The sequence below is a fragment of the Impatiens glandulifera genome, chromosome 9 (assembly GCF_907164915.1).
Source record: "Impatiens glandulifera chromosome 9, dImpGla2.1, whole genome shotgun sequence".
Lineage (NCBI taxonomy): Eukaryota > Viridiplantae > Streptophyta > Magnoliopsida > Ericales > Balsaminaceae > Impatiens > Impatiens glandulifera.
The window spans coordinates 20,844,542-20,865,674 of NC_061870.1; the positions used below are offsets into that span (position 1 = coordinate 20,844,542).

Sequence of the window (21,133 nt, forward strand, 5' to 3'; positions counted from 1 at the left end):
TTTTATTTTCGCTTCGTCATCTTTTATCTTTTCAATAAAAGATATTTCAAATATATATTTTGTTCATTTCTCGATTCAGCGACTAACGACTTCCTTTTTCGGCGCGACGACTAATTCTTTCCACATTCGAAATGGTAAGTAAACGTTGAACATTAGAAATTCTATTTTTGGTTTAGACTCGAAACTCTATTTTTGTTCGTTTTTCACATCTTGTCGTCTTTATCTCGCAATTATGTTATTTAACTTTTTAGAACAAAACAAACTTTCTGGAACCGTTTCTAGGTCAACGCCATACATAGAAAGATAAGTTATTTATATGTTTTTACTGTTTTTGCTGTAGATTTAGTTGTTAAAATCATGTTGGATGCTAGTAGATGTTATTGATGTTGGTGATAGTTAGAATAATATGTATTTGAATGTCATGTTTGTTTAAATAATTGACAAGACATGGCCTTGTAAAAATCATATTATTGTAAAAACACAAGAACTATATTTTTTTTCAAAAGAATTTATTGTTCGGTGCCTATAAACGCCAAATTCAGCGCCTATAAACACCATGTTCAGCGCCCTTTTCAATTAAAAAAACTCAGTTTTTTTTAAAAAAAAAATTAATGTTCAACGCATATGAACGTCATTTTCAGCGCCTTTTTCAGTTGATTTTTTCAATGCCTATGAATGTCATGTTCAATGTTTATGAACACCATGTTTAACGCCTTTTTCAGTTGATTTTTTTTTTCAAAACAAGTTCATGTTCTTTTAAAAAAAAATATGGCCGTGTTTTTACAAGTTCGTGTTCTTTTAATTACTTTTTAGTTTAAAAAAAACATAAATTTGGGTAGAAAAAAAAGTTTTTTAAACTGAAAAGTTACAAGAATATGACTTGTAAAAACATGGCTATGTTTTTAAAAAAAATATATATATATAAATTGTTAAGAAAAAAGAAGAAAATTTTTTAAACTGAAAAGTTAAAAAAAATGGCATTGATAGGCGATGAACATGGAGTTCATAGGCGCTGAATATGAAGTTGTAAAGCGCTGAACATAGAATTGTAAGGGGCTGAACATGAAATTGGTTTGAAAAAAAATCATTTTTTTAAACTAAAAAGTTAAAAAAATATTGCCTTGTAAAAATATGACAATGTTCTTCAAATACATATTAATCTAACTATCACCAACATTAGTAACATCACTTCATATTGTGAATTTTGATTTTAACTTCACTTTCTAAACATGAAATTATTTAGAAAAATACAATTTTTAAAATTAAAAAAAGACAAGAACATTGACTTGTTCTTGGTCTTACAAGACATGTTTTTGTATGTTCTTCAGCTAAAACATGACCTTGTTAGTTACTTTTCGAGTTCAACGGACGATTTGTTTATATTTATTTTTTTCGACGTTGTTTCTATTGCATTTCTGAACATTAAAGTCACGTTATCTATTAATAAAAAGTCTTTTGTATAATTAAATCTGAAAAACCTACCATCACGATAAACTTTTTTTTTTGTAGTATTTGAGTTTACACAATAAATAAATTTAAGATTTTGGATTTAAGGACGAATTTTGTCGAAAAAAGTTGTTACTGAAACGTGTGAAAAAGGAATTTAGAGATTTTTTCAGAATTCGTGACAATAATTTCTTTCTCATTCATATCTCTAATGAAAATATATTTTATATTTAAAAAGATGTATTGTAAAAATATAGAGTTTGTGGGTCCCAAAGCCGATGTAGTGACACATGATGTGGCCGCCGATTACTCCAAAAGAAAGGAGTAGGTACAATGTGGGTCCCGGATTAGCTACTTATTTACAATTTTGCCCTTCTATTGTTTACCAATTTACAATTATTATATTGTTTTAAGAATTTCATTAAATATAAAAAGTTGAATTATTTAATCAAATAAATTAAAATATAATAAAAGATATTTTTATACTAAAAGATATTGTGTTATTTTAATTGATATACATAAGTGACCATAATAGTAAAAAATTAAGTTAAAGACCAAAGGAGATTTTTTTTTTTAATTTTAATCCACAGTTTTTTTATTGTTTTCTTGATAGGCACAAATTAAATAACTTTATGATAATAAAGTAGGAAGAATTTGTGTTTACATAAAAGTTATAACCGGACCATTTTAACATTTTACCTTCAAATAAACTAATTGAATCAAAATATATCACGAATTTTCGGTTTTAAACCTCTAATCATATTGAGGAATTAAAGGTAATGCAACTTAAACATTAGTATAAAAAAATGTTTATATCAAAGTTTGAACTATACAACTATTGTTCGGGAAAGGGAAGGATATGAATTATAGTTGGGCGGACAACTTTTTTTTAGCGTGAAAAAATTATGGATAGAATGAATGAATGTGAGTTTTTTTTTTTTTTTTTTTTTTTTTTTTTTTTTTTGTAAATTAGATAAGTTTATATTGAACTAAATTGAAAAAAAAAAAATTAAGAAATTAGAAAGTTATGTCACATTTTTACCTTAAAATTTATTTATTTTCATTTTTTTGATGCGGGATAAAGCCCACCGAGTCCTTTAATAGATCCGTCCGCCCCACGATGTCTTCTTAAGAAGATAATTAACTAAGTTTAATTATTTTTAAAATTAAATATTATATTAAAAATATTATAAAAAATAAAAGTTGTATACTAGTACATCCACCCTACGGGGATAGGTTTGGTGGTCATAAATTACTAAACCTGATTGAAATAGGTAATTTTGAAGTGTTATCTAATGTGGGATTTATATTTTATATAGTTGGAATGAGTAACATATGCAATGTATTGAAGGCATACCTAATTTATTATCTAAAATTAGTTAGCTCTTTAATTAAAGTCGGCCGATTATGGTGGTACTGCCAACTACCAAGCAAGACCGGTGGCAATTAAATGCCCAAGTAGATCTCTAACCATCAATTAATATCACCCATGAAAAACACTCTCAAAATTCAAAGTAAAAAAAGAGCGTTAGTCCAACTTGTAGCTCAATTTTATTTGAGAAAACATCTCAAGTATGATTATTAAATATCTATTTCTCGCGTCACATTTTAAGCCGTTCTAAAATGGTTTGTTTTCTATTTCAAGTATTCATTTTACGTTTTTTCTTTCCATTTTCTTCATGTTTAATTAATAATTTTGTCAAAGGTTTTATCTTGTATGAATTAATGTATTCCTCATAATTTATTCAGTAAAAATGAAAAATCACGATTCTCATCCTCATAATTTATTCAGTAAAAATGAAAAATCACGATTCTCATTGCGACAAGTTTTCCTTCACGATGTATACGGTTAATCGTCGTCATCGGTTCGCATGCAAAGTACATCCAAATTCCTCATACTCAATTAAAGTAGGAGCATGCATGGGATGTTATTGATGAACAATATTTTACATAAGTAATATATTAACCCATGCATATTAAATGGAAAGTAATCCCAAGCATGTGATCTAAGTTAAGTTAAAAATGAGAAGATAAAGAAATGAGAAAGTGGGTCAGAAATTTAATGGTCTTAGCTGAATTGTTGGGTGGTGGGGGTAACAACTAATTGGGTAAGGGCAATAATTTTAGGGTTGGTAGAGATATGGGGTAGCTGTAGGGACAGTTTTTAGTTAACTTCTTCACACTTTTTAAATAGTATTATTATTTAGTACTTTTAATTTAATACCTTTTGAAGGGACAGCTTATCCACTTCTTTCACACTCACTCACTCACTTAAGAGCTGATCTCCATTCCATGTGAAATTAATTAAGGATTCTAATTACTTTTATTTTTTTTCCTTTTTTTTATATAAAAAATACCATTAGATGATCAATATTTGAATTTTTGTGATATATCACTATGAAATTATTTAGGGGACAAATAATAAACTAGCTAGCTAGGTAGTTGATAATGTTGAATATATGTAATATCCACTTTTGAAATCATAGTCAGATTCATAACTCCTTTGGTTCACATGAGTGACAACAATAATTAAATGTAACTGTCAGGCATGCAGTTCAACAATAATTTATCAAGACTTAAAAAAACTCAACTTGAGGCTAGCTAGGGTTTTTCAACTTACTTTTTTTTTTTTTTTTTTTTTTTTTAATTTCTTGAATATGGTTACTTATTCAATGCATGGGTTTGAAACAGGTCCCGACTCTAGTTCTTTGGGCAATCGAAATTAAATTCCATGCACATGATTCTTAGTGTATTTTTAGTAAGTTTTCGAACAAATTGGCATGTTTGGTTGGTTTCGATGTCAACAAGGACAGTTTTATGTTAGGGCTTGTCCACAAATGTAACATAACTCACTAATATACTTTAGAGTTGAATGTTGATCCACTCATTTAATTTATAATTTTTCTGTTATTTTTAGTAAAGTTTTGAACAAATTAACTTGTTTTTTTTTTTTTTTTTTTTTTTTGTTGTTGGTTTCGATGTCATCAGGGGTGAATCTATGTTATGATTCGTCCACAAATGTAACATAACCTCCAATTTTTTGTTTTTAAATTTTTTTATTTCACTTTGTATCTCTAATTAATAAAAAAATAGAATAAAACTTACGCTTATTTACTCGTTTAACTCATAATTTTCTTAACCCAACTCGAATCCGCTTAAATGTCAACATTAGTTTGTTTAATGGTTTTGAAAATACTAAAAACCGGTAGTTTATAAGAATTTACTTAATAACTTAAGTATCAAATATCTTACCAACTTATTAAATATATCATTTAATCACACAACAATATTTTTTTTTATTATATATAAACACAAAAAATAAAATTAAGAATAAAACACAAACGTATTATCAGGTTTGTAGATTTTTGAAAAAAACGATTAACTCTCGCACCTGAATCCACTTACCCAAACAAATCCCCATAAATGGTCTAAATAATATAATTAAGTTCATCAGGCAAATTAATCAAAATTATAATGACATGAATTATACAATAGCAAAGGACAAACAATAAAGAAGATAAGAATTTAGATGAAAAATAAAAATAGAAAATTAAGAAAAATATATTTGATTGATATAAACAACATTCGGTTGACAAAGAAAGAAATTATAACCTAATTAATTAATTAATTAATTAGTTAATATAATAATTGGAATTCTCACTTCTCACTACAACTTCATCTTCAAGCTTCTATAATCCAACATATGACCGTTACTACTTCTCAACCCCAAGAATTCATAATTAGAAGTTGCAGAATTAACACAACTTATCATATTTCTCGATTCGCCGCCGCCATCGCCGCCGCCACAATTACAATCCTTCCCTTTCTCAATCCCCAAACTGCATGAAAAACATAAATTCCGATGATGATGATGATGATGATTCAGTACCGGCGGACTTATTCTAAGCTCAAGGTTCAAATCCGGGCATTTCTCTACTTCATGATTAATCAATCTTCCTAATTTGGGTTTTCTGTCTTCATCTTTGTTTATAATTATCGGATTAGCAAACGATATAGTGGTAACCATATTCTCCGGCGACATCGCCGGCGCCGGTTGAGGTGGGTCATTAATGGTACGATGAGTAACCGGGTCTATTCCTCTGTTCATAAGCTTCCTTCTGATATGGGTATTCCAGTAATTCTTAATCTCGTTATCTGTTCTTCCAGGTAATCTTCCAGCAATCAAGGACCATCTATTATAAAGAATTGAAATTGAAATTAGAAACATATATAAAGATGATGAATAATATCAACTTACTTACTTATTGCCAAGGAGGCTGTGTAATTTGATGATAAGTTCATCTTCTTCGTCGGTGAAATTACCACGTTTGAGATCGGGACGTAAGTAATTGATCCACCGGAGACGGCAGCTCTTGCCGCATCGGAGGAGACCGGCGGCTTTAGGGAGAGAACGCCAGCAGCCTTCGCCGTGAGAACGGATGTAAGAAATGAGACGATCGTCTTCTTCCTTAGTCCATGCTCCTTTATTTGTGTGAGCTTTTTCACAACAAGGAGATCTTCCCATTTTCTATTCTTATTTGAAAATGTTTCAAGAAATTGGCAATGGGGTTTTATAGAGAGAGAAGAAGAAGAAAGATATCTAGATCATATAGTTGGTGAGGCTCCTAATAATTTATAATATTATCTTTATACTTATAAATCCAATCAAAACTATACATTCAAGCCAATTTTAGAGTTTTTTTTTTAAAATTTATTTTTGGTAAATAAATTATTTTACTCTTGTAATTAATTTATCTTTTAATTAATTTATGATTTTAATTAATTTATGAGTGAATAAATTAATTGATTATGGTTGAATTAAAAAATAAATTCTAAACAACCAACCCTAAGTTTAAATAAAAATATATTATAATAATTTAACAAATTAAAAATTAATAACTTATTTTTTCTGTCAAATATTTTTTTTATTTCTCAAATATTATGAAATAAGCCTCGTATAAATTTTGTATTTTTGGAATTTTAGTTCCCTTCGTTACAAAAAAAATAAAAATAAAAATATCATATACGAAGGCTTATTTCATATTAGTTATTTGAGAAATAAAAAAAAAAATTGTTTGACAAAAAAAATAAGTTATTTGAATTTTAAAATTTTAAAATTATTATAATATATATATATATTAATTTTAAATTTTATAAAAATAAAATAATAAAATTTTAGTATTTTAATCAAAATTTGATGTAATTTCAAAAAGAATGATTGGGAGAAACAAAAATTTTGTTAAGAATTTTGAAATTTCTAGTATTTTGTTATCATTTAAAGTTGTAATTACTTTATGAAAATTGTAATCACTTTTTGGAATTTGTAACTAAAAAATAAGGTGATTTTATATGTTATTTGATAAGAAAGACATAAATGAATTATATAAAATATTTTTAGATGAAAATTATATAAAAAAAAATGATAAACTTTTAGACAAAAAGTTTATAAAAAAACATGATTAGTTTTAATTTTTAAAAAAATAATAATAAATAAATAAATTGTAGCAAAGAATAGATAATTCTAATTAAAATGGTTGAAAAATCAATAATTATGTTGACTTCCTTCTTGCTTGAATTAATTTCTTTTGTTCCTTTATTTTTTATATTTTTTTCTTTTGAATTTATTGTTTGTTAACGATAACTTAATTAAGATTAATTATATCATAACTTTTATTGAAAAAATTGATTTTTTATGATAATTTTGTTAGTTGGATAAAATTATCAACTAAAGGTTTATTATTTCAAAAAGAATATAAATGTCACCAAGGACTTTAAGAACTTGTGTTGAAATTGGCCCACTTTTCTTAAGTAATTGAGGATTTATTTGTAAAAATTAATAAAATAATTTATCTTTTAAAAAAAATATGGACTAATAAAATAATTTTATATATGTATCACCGTAGCAGTACAACTGATCAACTAATTAAGATGATAAAAAGGGTTGAAATAATTAATTAATATAAATTTCGATCAGGTAGGTAGGTACAAAGTTAGCTAATAATTAAGTTTACTTAATTGTAAACTTAAATAAAGTCATGATCTGGAAAATATTTATATATATAAAAACATTAATTATCAATTATTTAATGAATTGTTTGGTGGGCATAAGAAGAAGTAACATGATCCTGCAATAATTAATTATATTTAATGTAGGTTTGGTTTTCCCTAACGCCTATAATTTAATTAAATAAACCCTCCACGTCATTGTTTGATTACGTTACAATTTTATTTGTATAGTGATTCATATTTCATAATGAGAAAATCAAATGATTTATTTATTTTTTAAAAAAGTTAGTACTCTTTATTGTTATTTTAAGCGAGAATTAAAGTTAACACGTAAATTCACTCTAACTTAAGACATTTTGATCTTTTAGACATCGACTATTGTCGCCGTTGAGTTAATACTTATACGGTTTAAAATAAATTGAATATATTTTTTATTTTGACTTTAAAAATAGGTAATAGTGGGGGCAATGAGAAGAAAAGAAAATGAGAAAGTGGGTTAGGGTATTTTGATGGTTACCTTATGGAAATAGGTGGTAGTTGTGATTCTTAAAGTATGATATTTTACTTTATTCTATCCTTACCCAACATGTCACATGAGAGACTGTTTCTAGAAGATTTATTAAGGACTTGTTTGATATTGGGTTAATTATTTGAATCATATTTAGGTTATTTTGAAATTTGATCTTGTTTATCTTTGAGTTTTTTTATTTTATTTTAGAGAAGGGATTAGGAGAGGGAATTCGAGAGAGAGAATTGGGGAGAGAATGATGTGCCGTAATTTGATTAGTCAAAAATTTACAAAATTTCTTTCTCTTCTCTCTCCTCATCTTTTATCCTTTTTCCAACCAATGATGTAGTGACACATCCTTCTCTCCCTCATTCCTTCTCTCTATCACTCCTCTATATTTTATTCGAATTTTAAATAAAATCTATGTTTGATTTAATTTAAAAAATAATAATTTAATAACTATTATACCCTTTAAATATATGAGAAATGTATTAAACAAGACAAGAGAAAAATGAAGTGATATGAGAGAAAATATTAAAATTGGTTAAAAAATAAATAATTACCAAACAAGTTAAGTGAAAAATATATTAACTTTAAGTGGTGGAACACATATTATCAAGGCTATTGGTTTGAGTTTTTACCTAGGAATATTTTAAAAAAAGAATATTGATATAACAATCAATTATTTTGATAAATGATCATATAATGTCTTCAGTGTTTTATACTTTAAAATGTTGTGATAAGATAATTTCCTTAAAATAAGAATAGTTTTGTTTAAAATTATAAATATTGTAATTAAAATAAAAAGTAATGGGTGATTGGATAGTAAATTATTTTAAAATAATTTTGCATAAGCTACCTAAAATGGTTATTCATATTTTTATGATGTCTTACAATAATTAATTCCCCTGTTTTCTGAAAAATTGGTGTTGATATGAATATTTGTATTTTTTATAAAATAAAGAAAAAGTTAAAATATAACTATGATATATTTTATTACTAAATTAAAATATCATTGTACTAAATTCTTGCATATGACATGATATAAAACATAACACTTACCATCAACTTGATTATGTGTGGTGTGAGGAAAAGAAAATGACAAGTAGGGAAGAAAAAAATGGTAAGATTTGTTTTGATCAAATTTCATTGTAAATTTTAATTTCCTATGAAGAAATGGGTATTTTTTTTTATAAAAATGATCAACTTTTTTATTTAAAAAAGAATGTTAGAGATGTTTAAATTTTAAAAAGGATACAAAAACAGAAACCTTGAAAGTTATTTTTATTGATGTAAACCTTTGAAACATAAAGTCTTTTATTCTTTCAAAATATAACTTCTCATTTTGATTAACATCACATATCTAAGTTTTACTTTCAATCCCCTTTTTTCCTGGCCAAGATTAAGATCAAAATCCAAAATCACATTTTGGTGCCATATGCAGTCAACATAACAAAAACCAGGCCTCATGCACACTTGTTGAATTTCAAATGTTGAACTCCTTAAGAAAAGACTCAATGGTTCAACCTTAACCAATATGATTAAGCCAAATGACTTTTACATTTATATTTATGAGTAACAATAGAATGTGGAAATTTGGTGTCATGAATGATGTAACAATATGTGATTAAACTTAAAAAATAAAATTTATCTTTTCTATTAGATTTAAGTCCAATCACGTGTTGTTAAATTATTTTCGACACCATTCATGACACAAAATTCCGGCTCCATATCATTACTATGTATTTATATAGTTACTTAATCACGCATTGATTGCACAATAATGTTAATAGTTTTTTAGATTTATATAATGAAATGGATAAGAAAAGAGATGGAGATGGAGCCATGAAGATGGAGATGGGAGAACAACTCATCAACTATGGTGGCCATGATCATGTCATGTGCATTAACAACCACCTTATTCTCAATTGCTAAATTATTATTATTATATACAATACATTTACCAACTCTTCTTCTTCTTCATCTTCTTCTGATATACCCCACACCCACATGCCCACACACTAGCTTCTTTCTATCAAATCTAATCTTCTGGCATGTCATGGCCTACCTACCCTTCTCCTTTGTCTCTTAATTTACTACTTAATTTTAGATCAATAATAAATACACTCTTACTAATTACTCTAGACTTACCTCAAACACTTTATCAATTTCTTTGTATATTTATTTTCCAGCAGGGTCTGTTAATACTCACAAAGTTGGTAAAGCTAACAAGTTAGTGCAGCTCAAGTACACATGAGCAAGGCAGCACATGAAGAACATGAACAATAAGAGAGAAGACAAATAGATTCAATATTCTTAATTAAACTATATATATATAGTTCAACTAATGTTTCAATAATTCAAGATCTGAATCATATATTCAATTCACTATCCTTACCTAAACCCAATAGTCCCATTTTTTATATCAGCTTTATAGATCTTACCAGATTCAATTTGAATCATACTCATAAGAACATCCACTACTTAGGTAAAAATTCCAATTGATCTGCATAAACAGTACTAGCATCTGAAGAAACAGGTCATCTCATATTTATTATCAACAAATTAGGTAAATGTGACATTATAAGAGAAATTATTGAATTAGGTACATAAACAAACACACATAGAGCAAGTTAATGCATTTTTCCTATTTCTAATCAATCAAATTTCACAGCAAGATTAACATCCTATTCATTCTTTTAATGAGCACAAATTTCCTCCCCTAATCATTCCAATAAAACAAGTTAGATTAAACATCTTACTAAAGATGTTAAAGGATCTTAATTATTCTAAGCATTGTTCATCCAATAAATGGGTAACTAGGTTCTATTTAGGCATTATAGTAGATTATTAGTTGTTATATGATTAGACCAAAGTTATGCATGAACAGTTATTTCTGTTATTCTTGCTGCTTCTTTTCTTAAACTGACAAAGCAAAGATTTGAACAAATGTTAATTCATTATAATATTGAGCTCAAACCCGACACCTTAAATTCTTACAATTTTATCGATCCCTGTTAAAATTTATACCCCTTATCGAAAAAAAATGTGTCCCCTATTTGTATGTATAGCATTAATTTCCTTCTTCAATTGGATGATTTATCATGGCCACACCTCACCTGAACAGCCAACACTTTCCCTATGCCAGGGCATTTGTCGTTGTTCTTGTTATCGAATATCCCTCTGTCCAGCGGAATTGAGCACTTCTTCTTCCCCAAACAATACTGCAAAAACAAAACAAAAAACATATCTCAAAGGGGAACCTCTTCTTCTTGTTTTTGAATCAGAATCCACATTCAGAAAAATTGTTTTTTTTACTAAATGGGCTCATTAACTAACTATAATGGCTTTACCTGTTCAACAACTTTCAAACTGTTAGGAGAAGTACAATTTCCGTAGACATACTTCTCACATGAACCAGAAGGATCACCAAAGCTAGCAAATTCGACATGCTTGATGATCTTATTACCCGGGCAAGTCAAATGAGCTCCTGTTTTCAGATCATCAACTTTGGTCTGAACTAGCCCAGCTTTGTTAGTCCAAGAATGGACACTTGGTGGATGATTCTCAGTTATATAACTGCAGATTGTGTCCCTATTGACTATTTGGATCTCAATTCCATCTGGGTTACCTCCTACTTCTTCGAAAACTACCATTAAGTTCTTCTTTCCTTCTTCTTTTTTAAGAAAAGCTCTTGGAATGTGATACTCGGATTGGGAAGGTTGTCCAATTGGAGACAGATAATTCACCCAATAACGACCAATGCTAATTCCATTCACCCAAATCATTCCTTTTCCCATTGATGTCATTCGGACAGCAACAGGGTTGTTTCCTTCAGGACTCTCAAAGTATGTCTGCAGCAAAACCACCACCACCAACAACAATCAATAATATATTTTTTCTAACTCATTCGTATCATTTAAATCAACGTCCAAAATACTAATATTTTCTATTTTACAAGAAAAGTTCATTGTACATTATACCCTTAGGCCTTGTTCATCATGGTTATTTGAGATTAATTGCCATAAATCACTATTCAATCCATAATTTAACCCTAGATCAAACAAGATCAAGTTTGTTGAGAATTTAGATTTCCTTGGAAAGATTGAGTTTTTTCTTTTTTTTTTACCTTGTACCATGTAATTGGTTGTTGTTCTGTACCCTTAACTTGACTCCACTGGACTTTGTTTATTCTATGTTCTTTGTAAATATGTTGATTCTCTCCCTTTACACCGACCTCATGACCCCAATTGTTGGGTGTGATATCAACAGTTCCAAAATTCAAGCCTTGAATAGTTACAGCACGAACTCCGGCATATCTCTTTTCCATATAAGCTCCAGCATCCTTCAATGAATTCCTCTAATGATTCTTTTTTTAAAAGTAAAAGATATATAAGAAAGCTAAGACAAAATGTCAGCTTACCGGGAGTCCTGTTGTGCTAGCCAACAACGAAATGTGATTCTTTCCCGGCTTCAGGTTGATCGGTTTGTTAAAGACAAAGCTCTTTTCTACATTGCTTCCATGTCCAAATCCTGCACTCAATTTGAACACACATGAATGTATTATGTTATGTGTGAATTGTGATTCTCTTTTTCTTTTTAGAGAAGAGAATGAATTGAAACTTTGTATTATTTCATATTACAAGATGTCCTTTATATAGGAGGAAAGAAACAAGTTAGTTCTAGTAACTAAATTTTTTCTTCAAGAAACTGATGAACTGCCAATTTCTTTTCAGGTATAAAAAAAGTTGACGAAATACATACCAATATATTCTCCATTAACAAATGCAACCATGGCATGCCCAAGATTGGCAACCTGTATGACAGGATGAATATCATTGCGCATTGGCATGTCAGAATCATCAACCTCGATGCTGCATCAATTGAAAACAAAAAATTACAAGTGTTTATGCATTTTGTTTTCTTCGAACATGTTTAATGTTTGTTCTTTAGTCTTTTTACCTGGTACTGTACCATAAATAGTCTGAGGTATCCTTTGTAGTATTATAAAGTTCCAAAGGCATCTTATTTTTAATTTTTAAGTCATCAATTTCTGGGACACTCTCTTGATGCATTTCCCATTTCAGGTTGCTTGCTTTCTTAGATTGGTGGAATTTCCTTGAACTGTGTTGTGCAACAATCTTTTTCATGGAAATAAAAAAAAGTCAGAAAAAAATAATCCTACAAAACTAAATTCATATTTTTTTTCATTACCGTTTGAGTGTTGTAAACTACAGTTTTGCAGTCAGGAAGGATGCTGATAGATCTTGGTGGGAGGAAATATTTCCGACCCCTGAAGTTAACTGTAGCAGATATCTTCGTGTTATTATTGTTTATGAAAGCCGCGCAAATACTTGTTCCAGCCTTCTCATACGTCCGAATCTGCATATATATATGTAGTTTTTTCTCTATAATAATTGGAAAAAGTCTTAAGGCCAGAATTGAAACAAGAGGGGACACTTTTTTATACTAACCTCAATGTCTTGACTAATCATTTGAGCATGAGTAGTTCCCCAAAGAAGAGCTTTTTTTGACAATTTCAAGGCTCTATGCAAGTCCCTAAGGTGACCAAATTTTGGTTCCCTCTTCAACCCTGAGTAACAAAAAATTTATAAGAGCCAATCGTCTGATCCTCAATGATAAAAAGGATTAGCTTATTAACCGAATTCATCAAGTGGAGCTTCGTCATAATAGCGAGTTGTGACAAAGGTTGAGGTTGTTCTTCCAAAGTTCGTCCCACCATGATACTAAATGATGCAATTTGGAAAGAGTCAATGACATTTGGAAACAACCATATTCATAAATTCAGACCAGATGGGATCATATATGGAAATGATTTTTTTTATGTAATGCATCAAAACGAGAGAAAGTACACACCATGTAGTAATTGGTGAGTGTTCCATTCTTTGAGAAGAACCGGGCAACGCTATAGGCAATGTCCTCGGCTGATCTTTGAGATGGTGGATCTCCGAATACACGATACCTGTAATCAACAATCAGATTCAGCCATAGAAAAATAAAATAAAATGTTGTAATGTTCATCAAAATTTTCTTCTTCTTACTGAGCAGTCCAGTTTTCAGTCCAAAGACTAGGCTTGTTAGGACTATTAGGACCAGTAAATGTATCTCCACATTGCCTCCCATTGCATGTATTTATCTACACAAAACACATCAGATTGAGAAAAGCCAATGTTTCTCAAAATCCCGATGCATAAACAAACATTTAAAAGTGTTTTTAACTTACAATTGGGCCTGGAGCATCTCTTTGCTTGCACATGATCCATGGAACTCCAGTTTTTAAATCAAGAGCCATGTTTCCTGCCCACTGAATATAATTTAGACCCTTTTCCCGGTATGCCAATTGGACATTGTTGTACTCATTCTCAATCTGTCAAACATCAACAAATTGAAAATTCCTGGAAATAAACCGGATTCATTCATACTCTTTTTCTTTTTTCTAAATCTAATTAGGAAGACTTACCTGAGTAAGTATGATGGGTCCTCCTTGAGGTGCAAATAGGCTTTCATTCTTCATCATAGAAATGATCTTTTCTGTATATTTCTTCATATGATACTGGGAGGAAGAAAATGATACATATATAATCAGATAAGAGAAGCTTTGCTAAAAACTATAAAAGATTTGAAGGACCTTGAATGGCTCATTATCCGAACGGAATATGATATCTGGAACCTCCCTTAGCCAGTAAGGTAATCCTCTGCATAAAAAAACTCATTAACAAAAAGAGGGATGAAAAAAGAAGAAGAAGAACAACAGAAGGAATACATACCCATGATTCCATTCGGCCTCAATGAATGGGCCAACCCTAAGAACAACGTACAAACCAGAATCATGAATCAGTTTCAGGAACTTCACCAAGTCATACTTCCCCTCAAAATTCCACTGTCATGAGTTGAACGTTAAATTAAGCAATGAACAAACATGAGAATTACAACTGTTTTTTTGTTTACCTGACCCTGTACAGGTTCATGAACATTCCAGAAAACGTAGGTTTCAATGACATTCAATCCTCCTTGTTTAGCCTTCCTTATGAGATCCGGCCACATCTAATCTCAAAAAACATTTCAGTAATGGAAAATTAAGATAAGAATTAATTTAATTATACCTCAGGAGGGCTTCGAGTATAATGGATTGAACCAGAGAAGAGAAGTTGTCGTGATCCATCGATAATCAATGAACGGCCATCATAGACAACACTAATCGATTTCTTAGCATCGATAATTGAAGAAAAGAGGGGAAAGGATGAGAGAAAGACGAATGCCCAAATGCATCTTGATATATGCATTCTGATTGATGTAGGAGAGCTGGATTCGGCAGAGAACCGTTGAAGTGGGGGTGAAGGATAAGGCGGGACCTCCTCCTCCTCGAAGTGATTCCTCTCGCCGGAGATGGCGGGAGGAAGCAGGTGGCGGGAAGATTGAGATCTGAAATGGCATGATTATGGAGATGGAATAGTTATAGAAGATGAATTCGAATGTGTAGGAAAATGAAAGGCTTGGAAGAAATCTATTTGTTTGTTATATTGGTTGTTGGAAATGGCGGGAGGATGTAACGAACTTTCTTATAATGTATTAACAACCTTCAAAGTTGGACCGGGTTTATTTCTTCAAAGAGAATTGAACTTCAATCACACTTAAATATATATAAAAAAAAAATAGTAATTTAAGTATTCACATGCCCAACATTCTTCAAAATTGTTAGCATTCATACTATTTATTGGATATTATGAAAAGTCTTAAAGAAAAATTAGTACAATCATGAATTCGATTTAGTTTAGTCAATTTATATATTAAGATCTACAATTTAAATAATACTTTTTTTTATTATTTGTCTATTAGTTTTTAAGATAAAATATATGAATAAATATCACCTATTAATTATGAAAAAAAATTATATAAACATATATACTTAGACTTTGACATTGTGCATAAAATAGTCGTATTCGATTCGATCCATTTGTATTAGATTTTCAATCGTGTTGTGCCGTGTCGAAACTCATTTTCATTTAGTTTATATCGTGTCTTAATCTACTCAAAATATCATCATTCAAGGACACTCATTTGTGTAGTTGAAATATGAAGAACAAGTTGATTCTTGTTCTTGAAGCAAATAGAAAGCAGAATTGTAACTCAATGCTGGATAAATGATGTGCTATTTTTTCAGCCAGTCTAAATGCGAATACAAAATCGATGATGGCTCTATCCGTAGGTTTCATCTTGCTAAATTGATCATAGACTCTTTTCAAATATGGAGTTGTCAAATTCTTTGGCAATACTTAATTTATTGGGCGTCGAGTTCTTCTCTTTCTGCGTATAATGACGGTTAGAAGTTCATCCTGAATCTGGACCTGGAGAGTGGGAGTGGGACCTGGGAGTGTGGGTGGGAGGTAGATAGTGGTAGTGGGAGCTAAAACTTGAGTTGGACTCTTGAGTGTGTGAGAAGAAGGACTCTTGGGTGTGGGAGGAGATGGACTCTTGGGTGTGGGAGGAGATGCCTCAAAATTTGATTCCTGACATAGGAATGTGGGTGGGAGCTGAATAGTGGTAGTGGGAGCTGGAACTTGAGTTGGACTCTTGAGTGTGTGAGGAGGACCTGGGTGTGGGAGGAGAGACCTCAAAATTTGATTCCTAAATCCACTGTTGGATTGCCAATTTGAGGTCGGAATTTCGAAACATCGTCATCATGGAAGGCTGAATGACAAATTTAATAAATGTAGACATGTGGAATGCGATATTCAAGTTTAGAGATGCAGTTGTGATCGCAGTTACAGAGGTTGATAATTGGATAGTTGCCTCTAAGAATACGTCCCATGCACTAGGAACAACAAAAGTAGAAGTAGAAACTGAAGGAGCAGCAACAGTAGGAGCAGAAATTGAAGAAGCAACAACGTTCTCCTGTGTTGGGAGTGAAATCTTATCTAACACCCTCCCTTTGCCATACCCACCAAGTCTTTCCTCGGTACGTAACCTTTCAAAGATCATCATGTCATCCCAACAGGACAAGATCGGGAAAATCCTCACATTCCTTCTCTGGGTGAAATCTGCTACCCTGTCCATGTAACTCTTAGAAATTTTAAAAGAGAGAAAATTATATTTTTATTGCTTGTATTTTACTTATTTGATTACATAAGAAGTCTAGTGCTTAAATAGTAATAATTACATAAAATAAAAAAAATATTAATAAAATAAAAATCAAATATATAAATAAAATAAAAATCAAATCAATTATAATTGATTTGACAATCAGCAGCAAATTTTCAATCAAGTAGCAAATCAATTATTCTCATTGTTTTGCTACTGATAACATTCCATTTTGAAATTGTTTCCTTCCAAGATAATTCTACACTCCCCCACAAGTTGGGTAGTAGATGATGAGACTGCCCAACTTGCCACATACTTCCTCGAATCGCCTTGGTGAGTATGTCAGCCACCTGATTGCAGGATATAACGTAGATGAGTGCAATAGAGCCTTGAGTAGAGATTGAAGAGGGTATTGCCGATGGGATGAAATGACAGTGAAAAGGCTTTGAATTGCCGAAGTTTCACTACATGTTGATGACAGTGAGTGACATTCGAATCGCTGGAGTGTCGTTGAATGGCAGTGAAAAGGCTTTGAATTGCCAAAGTTTCACTGGAATTTGATGACAGCTAGTGATGTCCGAATCACCGGAGTGTCGCTGAATGCCAATGAAAAGGCTTTGAATTGCCGAAGTTTCATTGGTATTTGATGATAGCGAGTGACGTTCGAATTGCCGGAGTGTCGCTGAATGGTAGTGAAAAAGCTTTGAATTGTCGAAGTTTCACTAGAATTTGATAATGAATAAAATATTCTCTCGAAAAAAAATAAAAATAAAAATAATTAATATGGCATTATTAAAAAAATATAATAACAATAATAATGATTAGAGCCCTCTATTAATAGCTAAGGTAACCATTGATGGAGGCAACGAAAGACTAAATTTATAGCTCAAGAATAAAAGTTTGGCTTTGATACCATATAGAAATTTTGAGAGAGGGAAAATTATATTTTTATTGCTTGTATTTTACTTATTTGATTACATAAGAAGTCTAGTGCTTAAATAGTAAAAATTACATAAAATAAAATAAAATATTAATAAAATAAAAATCAAATTTATAAATAAAATAAAAATTAAATCAATTAAAATTGATTTGATAATCAGCAGCAATTATTCTCATTAATTTGCTACTGATAACATTCCATTCTTGGAATTTCCATTTTGAAATTGTTTCCTTCCAAGATAATTCTACAAAACATAACTGAAAAAAGAAGGAATGTTAGTTGTATACTAATTAGCAATGTTATGAAATTAATTAATGAATTGCTCTTACCATAAGGAATGTTGTTGGTTAGTGGAAAAATGAGTTTCTTTTCTTCTTCCATTTGATCATACTTTCAGCAAGTCCATTTAACGTGAATCGGCACCAATTTAGGTCCTTAATATTGTCAACATTAACTAGTGATTTCAAGATTTGAAACAGGATTTAGTTAGACTAATATGATAAAAACCTTATTACGCTTTACATAACTATCTACGCTCCATATAACTGCATATAACACTCCATATAACTACCTATAACGCTCCATATAACTATACAATATGCTCCATATAATTATAAATAACGCTACATATAACTATACAATACGCTACATATAACTACAAATAACGCTCCATATATATAACTATACAATACAGTAACTACAAATAATGCAACATATAACTATACAATATGCACCATATACCTATACAATGCGCACCATATAAATATACAATAATCTCCATATAATGCTAAATATAACTACAATATACAAGAAGCTGGAGAGTTTTACCTGCACGTTGGGCTTTTAGTGGCCCACAAGAAGCTGGAGATGACTTATACAACGAAGTCACGTTTGAAGTCTTCGTCGACAGTTGCGTTTTCCAGAATTACCTCTAGCATAGAGGAAATGATGGGAGCACCGCTGGTTTCACTCCCTACATATCTCATCCTTCAAGCCCTAAGTAGGGCGAGGTACTCGGGTCCGTCACTATTTTTTCCAATGGACTCAGTTACGTCGATCTCTCCTCTATGGATGTTTAGTATGCATTGTACATCATCCTCGTCGATAACCATATTCTGATGGTTGCTCAGACCCAGGTAACATGTCAGTTCATCGAAGTGTTCAAATAAATACATTGCAATTGAGCATGACAATTTGGAGACACGTAAGGAAAGGAGAGAGCCGAAGCCGATGTCCTTGACAGCTTGCCTCGGGAGGTCCGACAGTCTATTAACGAGTTTATATAGGCCCTGAGGAGAAGTGCGGATGTTTGAAATCGTTGTTTTCGGCAATCTTTTCTTTGACAACTTCGAACTGAAAAAATGACAAAGGTGAACGCTCCATATAACTATTTATTACGATCCACATATCTGCCTATTATGCTCCATATAACTACATATTATATTCCATATAACTACTTATTATGCTTAATATAACTACTTATTACGCTCCATATAACTACATTTTGTGCGTTCGGTATGGTCTTGCTCTTTCGTGTGTTCGAGATGGTCTTCCTCTTTTGTGCGTTTGGGGTCGTTACAATAGTGGTGTCAAGGTTTCCATCGAATAGAACAATGTCAGAATTAGGGGGGACAATAGAGGGGATGTTGATATCGGTAGGAGAATCCATTGATATTAGAGAATAGACAGCAAGAAGCGATTTGATATTGTAGAATACGTACGACGAGAATACAAGAGGAGGCTAGGTGGGGGGAAAGAATAGACGACGAGGGGCTTCCACGGCGAGACAGAGAACAAGTGGCGACAAGAAGAGATTGATGGAAAAAGTTGAGACCTTCCACGACAAGACAAAGAAGACCTCACGACGAGGACTAGGGTTTAGACAAAAAGGAGCGAGAAGAGAGAGTAGTGAGAGAGAAGCAATGGTTAACGACTCATTGAAATTAAGTCTAGGAGCAGGCGAAGAGACACGCATTAAAGTTAGTGAGAGAAGGGATAGGCTAAGAGTATTAATGCATGCTTCTTTGAATTTAATTTTTTTTTAATTGAAAAATTCCAGCGTGGCAATGCCACATAGATTCGATTTACGAACTGAGCCCCACTCTCGGCCCCCAAATCATTATTCATCAATTTTATACTTATGGAAAAAGATAATTGAATTTCTAACTAATAGGTAATTAAAAACTAATTAATAAAAAGAAAAGATAACTAAAATCTAGTCTAACTAATAGTTGATTGAGTACTAAAATCACTTAGGGTATGTTTGAATTTGTAGAATTAGAATTGGAATTGACATTGACATTGGAATTCTAATTTCATGAGAATTGACATTGAATTATAATTCAATTCCTATATTTGGAAAACTATATAATTGTAATTCAATTCTAATTCTCTTGTTTGGAAAGAAATTATTTTATTAACATAATTTTGGAAAATAATTAAAAGTAACTTTATATCAATACTTTTAAACATAAATTTTAACAAGTAAACAATTTATTCAAACAATTTTTCAGCAAGACAATTTTTTTTAATAATAAATAACATAACATCAAACAAGTTATAATAATATTTTGATAGAATATCAAAATGACATAGAAAATTTTATAATTTTGTATGCAATAAGTCTCAAGTATCTCCCTACTCATATATGAAATAAAAATAGTCTTAATAACAAAGGAAACACATTAAAAACTCACAAAATAAGAAATTAGAAATCTTGATGATCACTTCTTTATTTGTAACAAAATCAATGCACCCCTCATACGCTCAGAGATGGTTAGAAACACTTCGTACTTAGGGACGGACCTAGGATTCGGTGGTGGGATGGGCTTAAAAAAATTAGGGTGGGCTAAAATAAATAACGAGAAAAATTTAGATAAAACGAGTAAATAAAGGTAAGTTTTACTATTTTTTCATAATTAAATAAATAAAATAGTGAATTCTATTGAATTTTTAAAAAAAATTAGGGGTAATGTCACATTTTAAATGTAATTTTTTTTTCCGGGGATGGCTTCAGCCCACTTGAGCCCCTACATAGATTCGTCCCTTCGTACTTCCTTTAGTTTGTTGTGAGTACATCAACTACTTGTAGATATTGTGTCTCCTCTAAGTCTGAAATTTTTGATAGTTCATCA

The 21,133-nt window shown here is 30.7% G+C and overlaps 2 protein-coding genes across 2 annotated transcripts; both read right to left on the reverse strand.

Moving 5' to 3' along the window:
- Positions 1-4,915: 4,915 nt before the first annotated feature.
- Positions 4,916-6,042, reverse strand: LOC124916639 (myb-related protein 308-like). Its single transcript, XM_047457383.1, has 2 exons — positions 5,709-6,042; positions 4,916-5,639 (listed from the first exon to the last, which is right to left on the reverse strand). The coding sequence occupies exons 1-2, from the start codon at positions 5,969-5,971 to the stop codon at positions 5,114-5,116; spliced, it is 789 nt and encodes a 262-aa protein (XP_047313339.1). The 5' UTR covers positions 5,972-6,042; the 3' UTR covers positions 4,916-5,113.
- A 4,943-nt stretch (positions 6,043-10,985) lies between these two features.
- Positions 10,986-15,298, reverse strand: LOC124914178 (beta-galactosidase 13-like). Its single transcript, XM_047454676.1, has 17 exons — positions 15,085-15,298; positions 14,930-15,025; positions 14,749-14,861; positions 14,610-14,676; positions 14,442-14,534; positions 14,205-14,348; positions 14,023-14,117; positions 13,838-13,943; positions 13,623-13,707; positions 13,435-13,553; positions 13,175-13,342; positions 12,923-13,101; positions 12,725-12,834; positions 12,384-12,493; positions 12,090-12,305; positions 11,314-11,814; positions 10,986-11,184 (listed from the first exon to the last, which is right to left on the reverse strand). The coding sequence occupies exons 1-17, from the start codon at positions 15,262-15,264 to the stop codon at positions 11,047-11,049; spliced, it is 2,520 nt and encodes an 839-aa protein (XP_047310632.1). The 5' UTR covers positions 15,265-15,298; the 3' UTR covers positions 10,986-11,046.
- Between the last annotated feature and the right edge of the window lie 5,835 nt (positions 15,299-21,133).

Bases quoted from the DNA above. Each gene is read 5' to 3' on its own strand.
- LOC124916639 (XM_047457383.1), bottom strand. From the start codon at position 5,971: ATGGGAAGATCTCCTTGTTGTGAAAAAGCTCACACAAATAAAGGAGCA. The intron at 5,640-5,708 runs GTAAGTAAGTTG...TCTTTATAATAG, and splicing joins CACAGCCTCCTTGGCAATAA to ATGGTCCTTGATTGCTGGAA.
- LOC124914178 (XM_047454676.1), bottom strand. From the start codon at position 15,264: ATGCATATATCAAGATGCATTTGGGCATTCGTCTTTCTCTCATCCTTT. The intron at 13,708-13,837 runs GTGTGTACTTTC...TGCATCATTTAG, and splicing joins CACTCACCAATTACTACATG to TATCATGGTGGGACGAACTT. The intron at 13,343-13,434 runs GTTAGTATAAAA...ATATATATGCAG, and splicing joins TGATTAGTCAAGACATTGAG to ATTCGGACGTATGAGAAGGC.